Consider the following 4,546-nt stretch of genomic DNA (forward strand, 5'->3'; position numbering starts at 1 on the left):
AGGAAAAGGAAATAATATTATAATATTTATCATAATAAATAAATAATATTCATGAAGAAGTATCGGAGCTCCCAAGTTTGCTGCAGCTTTATTCACAATAGCCGAGATACGGGAAGACCCGAGGGTACATGGTGATGAACAGGTAAAGAAGCTGTAGTGTGCTAACACCCCACTGACAGCCATAACAAGAAGGAAATTCTGTCATCTGTGACACGTGGATGAACCTGCGGAGCCTTACGCTCAGTGAAATAAGCCGGGCATGGAAAAGACAAACTGCATGATCTCTCTTGTATAAGGAATATGAAAAACTAAACACCCAGAGGGACACAGCAGAAAGGCGATTGCCAGGGGCTGCATGGTGGAAACATGAGGAGATGCATACAAAGCTTTAATTGTGCAGGATGAATAAGTTCTTGAGAATCTACGTGTGACCTGATGACTATAGTTAATAATACTGTGTATTATATTTTTGAAATTGGTTAAGAGTAGAGCTTATTCTTATTAATCATATGAGATGATAGATAAGTTAATTATATTGATTTAATCATACACACATATATATATACACACACATGCCTAAATTAAAAAGAAACAATGGAATTTAGATTATTTCCAAAACATATACCATTTTTCTGAACGCATCCCCTTCAGCCTCTTTAAAACATCTCCGAATATATTCCTCTCGGCTTCCACCCTTATATTTCTTATTTTTTTGTCATATTCCATCTTTAGTGATCTTTTTTTTTCCTCTTCTTGTTTTAATTTATTAGCATATTCCTTCTCTACTTGAAGAATGTCTGCATTTAGTTGATCGGTATAGATTTTCTTCAAAACTTCTGCCTGTCGTCTCAGCCTTTCCTCTGTTTCCTTGTAAGTGTCATCAGAGAAGTACGCCCCTCCGTTGCTCTGCACCGTGGTCTCTATCAGCTCCACCAGCTCCTGCACTTGACCTTCCTTCTCAGCCTCGCCTGCTTTGTTGTCGAAGGCACAGCAGCGATTCCCACACTCCTTAACGACCGTTTTTAGCTTCTCATCTGACTCTTCTATAAAGTCACTGAGGCTCTGATTTTCCAGCTCATCCTTGCGAGTGAACAAGATGATCATGTACTTCATGGCTGGCTCCCCCAAGACAGCCTTGATCAGTGCAATTGTTTTCTGCTCTTCCTCTGTGAAACGGCCCAGTCGCAAAACCATGATGATGGCGTGAGGGCCTGGGCAGGAGTAGATGACGCACTTGCTGATTTCAGAGCATGTGGTTTCCAGGCTCTCTTTGGTGTCAAAGAGCCCCGGGGTATCAACAACGAGAAGGTCTTTCCCCTTCCATTTCTGGTATGCTTTTTGACAAGTCTTAGTAACTGCATGCGCAGAAATTTTAGAAGTAAATTTTGGTTGCCCAAGGATGGTGTTTGCTGTGGCACTTTTCCCACTTCCAGTCTTCCCTACTAGAACGATCCTCAGTGTGTTGTCCTGATGGTCAGCCATGTTCATATTAGAGAACTCCGAAACTTAGACATACACGAGACCTTAAGAGAGAGAAAGAGAGAAGAATAAAGGCCAATTTAAGTATGTAGAATCCATTCCAAACAGTCTTTTCCTCTTTCTTTCTCCCTGAACATTCGTAATATTATCAATGTTTTTGTTGTTGTTACTAAAAGTTTATTTATTTATTTCTCCCATGAGTGACAAAGAGAAACAGTGTATGAAAAATAGTGTAATGAAAAGACTGATAGATCTGATTACATAAATATCTAGACAATAATATAGGGAAAAAAAAACATAGACAATTAGGACGTTAATGTCAAACAGGGGAAAATGTTTTCTGATTTATACCAAAGAGGGTTAACTTTTCCAATTTACAAAGAATGTCTTCAAATTAAGAAATGAAAGACTAACAACTTGATATAAAATGAAGCAAGAGATATAAAGAATCAGTTCAAAAAATGCAAATGTCCCTTAATACATAAAAAGATATTCAATAATAAAAAAAATTTAATAGAAAGCATTTAATGGACACAAAATGGAAAACTGTCTGCTGATAATAATGTGTATGATAATATCTTTGACTGGACTAATATGCATTGTATTTAAGATGACAAAATTTATTTTGTATCCTGTAAAGATGTACAGTGATTAAATGTAAATAAATAAGTTTTTTTTAAAAAAAGATATTCGAGTTCACTTGCGATAGGCAAGAAATACAAAAAACGCATTAGAGAAAAATTAAACAAAATGAAATTATACTGAGATCCTATCTGTCAGCTATAGATAAAGCCAAAATTCAGAAGTTTGCCAGCATAATCTACTAGTAAAGGAATGGAGGACACAGGTCATCTCCTACATGACTAGTGGGAATGGAAGCAAAGCCCAGCTCACTAGAGCACATGCCAGCAATGTCCTGCAAACATTACAGATGCATTTACTCCTGGATTATCAACTCCAGTTTTACGATTTATCCCAAAGCTGCAGACAAAAATAGAGAAGGAAGTGTGAGAAGGCTGTTCATGTGCGAAACACAAAAACCTACCAAATGCCCTACCAGGGATCAGCTGAATAAACAGAGTGTACTGTCTGGCTGTAAAAAGGAATGAGACCTAGTTCTCCATACCTACATGGAGAGAGCTCCAGGTTATATAACAATATAACAATCTAACAAGATGAAAAGAGCAAAGCGGACAAAATAATGTATGGTTTCCTAGCATTTATATGCTAATGAGGAATGTGAACTGTATATAAATAGTTTTTAATATACATATGTGAAAAAGCAGGGCAGGATAATCTTAAAATTAAACAATAAAACAGTTATTTATATGAGGATGGAAGGAATATGGTGAAGGGATGAGGACAGAAACTGGAAACCAGACTTCTTTGAATATACTTTGTAGATGTAATCTGAAATCATTTAAATTGTTTACAAAATTATACAACAAAAATTATATTTAAAAATACCAAAGGCTGGTCCCATGGTCTAATGGTTAAGGGAAGCTGGATCCCACATGGTCAGCGGCAGTTCAAATTTCGGCCCCAATGGCTTAAAAAAAATGCTGAGTGCATGTGCGTATGTGCCCCAAACCCCAACAGGAGGAAAGACAATTGCAATATAACCACCGCCCCCACCAGGGCAAGTAGATCTCTCCATCTCCTCTGACAAACACACGCACAAACCCTCTGGCAATTAACACACACACACACACACACACACACACACACACCAGTATAAATCAAAAACAAGCAAAATGTATGAACCTAACTTTGCTTTGCATGTTGGAAGAAGCACACAAAGAACTGGTCCCAGAAGTTCAGTGTCGTGGTTCCTCAAAAAGTTTAAAACAGAGGGCTGGCCTATAGATTAGGAATTAAGGGAGCTGCATCCCAAATGGCCAACTGTGGTTCAATTTCCAGCTGCAGAGCTTGAAAGACATACCAGATGCATGTGTGTTTATGCCAAAATTCCAAGAGAATGGAAAAGTGGAGAAGGGATCACAGCACGACATGTCCCATTGGGAAGTGCTTTCTCCCTCTTCCTCTCTGTGTCTCCTCTGTTTCCAAGGAGGACACGTGCCCCTCTGACCATTTTAAAAAGAAGAAGACAAAAAGCTAAAAATAGAACTACTTTATGATTAATAATCCCACCACTAGGTTTTTATTGAAAGGAAAAAAGGAAAAGAAATATGCATGTCAAAGAGATACCACACTTCCATGTTTATTGCAGCACAATTCACAGTATCCACAATAGAGAATCAACCTAAGTGTCCATCAACAGATAATTGGATAAAGAAATTGTGGTGTATGTACACAACAGAACAGTACTCAGCCATAAAAATGAGAACTTCACTTCTGGCGACATGCATGATCCTGGAAGAAATAATGCTGAGTGAAATAGGACAGGCAATGAAAGGCAAATACCGAATCTTCTCACACATTACCCAGAAGCTAAAAGACCTGATCACATTGAAGTGAAGTGTAGAATGGGGGCTACCAGAATCTGGTAAAGGAAGTGGGAAGAGGAAGATAGGGAGAACTCCTCTAGCAGTTGCAAAATTAAAGCTATTAATAGCTTAGAGGAATGAGTTCTAGAGTGTTAACACACAGAGGAGTAGTTATAGTTCATAATTAATTATAATTGATGTATCATTTAAAATAGATCAAGGAAAGGATCTCAAATACACACAGAATGCAACACAAAGTAACGGTAACTGTTAGATGATGGCTCTCTACTGTCCTGATTTGATTATGACATGTTGATTGCATGTATTGAAAAATCACACTGGCTAGTAACTATAAATACATACAGCTATGTATGTCAGTTAAAAATAATGAAGGAGAAATTGGTAATGAATAAATAGAATTTAATAATTTAATAATAATTGGTTCAAGAGGCTTGAGAAGGCAGAGATTTCACTGTCTATGCTCAGTGGGATGTACTCCAAGGACAACTTTATAAAACCTGCAAAACATTTCAAACATTTCTCAGTTTTAGGGGTGTGTCGTGTGTGTGTGTGTGTGTACACATGCGCCAACAGTTTTGAAGTCCTCTACAGGTATAAAC

At 37.6% G+C, this 4,546-nt stretch overlaps 1 protein-coding gene across 2 annotated transcripts in view; it reads right to left on the reverse strand.

The window, feature by feature from the left end:
* Positions 1 to 401: 401 nt before the first annotated feature.
* Positions 402 to 4,546, reverse strand: part of LOC102472108 (GTPase IMAP family member 7) — a 7,865-nt gene continuing 3,720 nt past the window's right edge. For both annotated transcript variants that reach the window (XM_014583171.2, XM_006165979.3), the window contains one exon: positions 402 to 1,523. In XM_014583171.2, the coding sequence (XP_014438657.1) occupies positions 607 to 1,488 (882 nt within the window). In that variant the 5' untranslated portion in view covers positions 1,489 to 1,523 and the 3' untranslated portion in view covers positions 402 to 606. The remainder of the gene's footprint in view (positions 1,524 to 4,546) is intronic.

Source organism: Tupaia chinensis, unplaced genomic scaffold (assembly GCF_000334495.1).
Source record: "Tupaia chinensis unplaced genomic scaffold, TupChi_1.0 Scaffold144128_1, whole genome shotgun sequence".
Classification (NCBI taxonomy): Eukaryota; Metazoa; Chordata; class Mammalia; order Scandentia; family Tupaiidae; genus Tupaia; species Tupaia belangeri.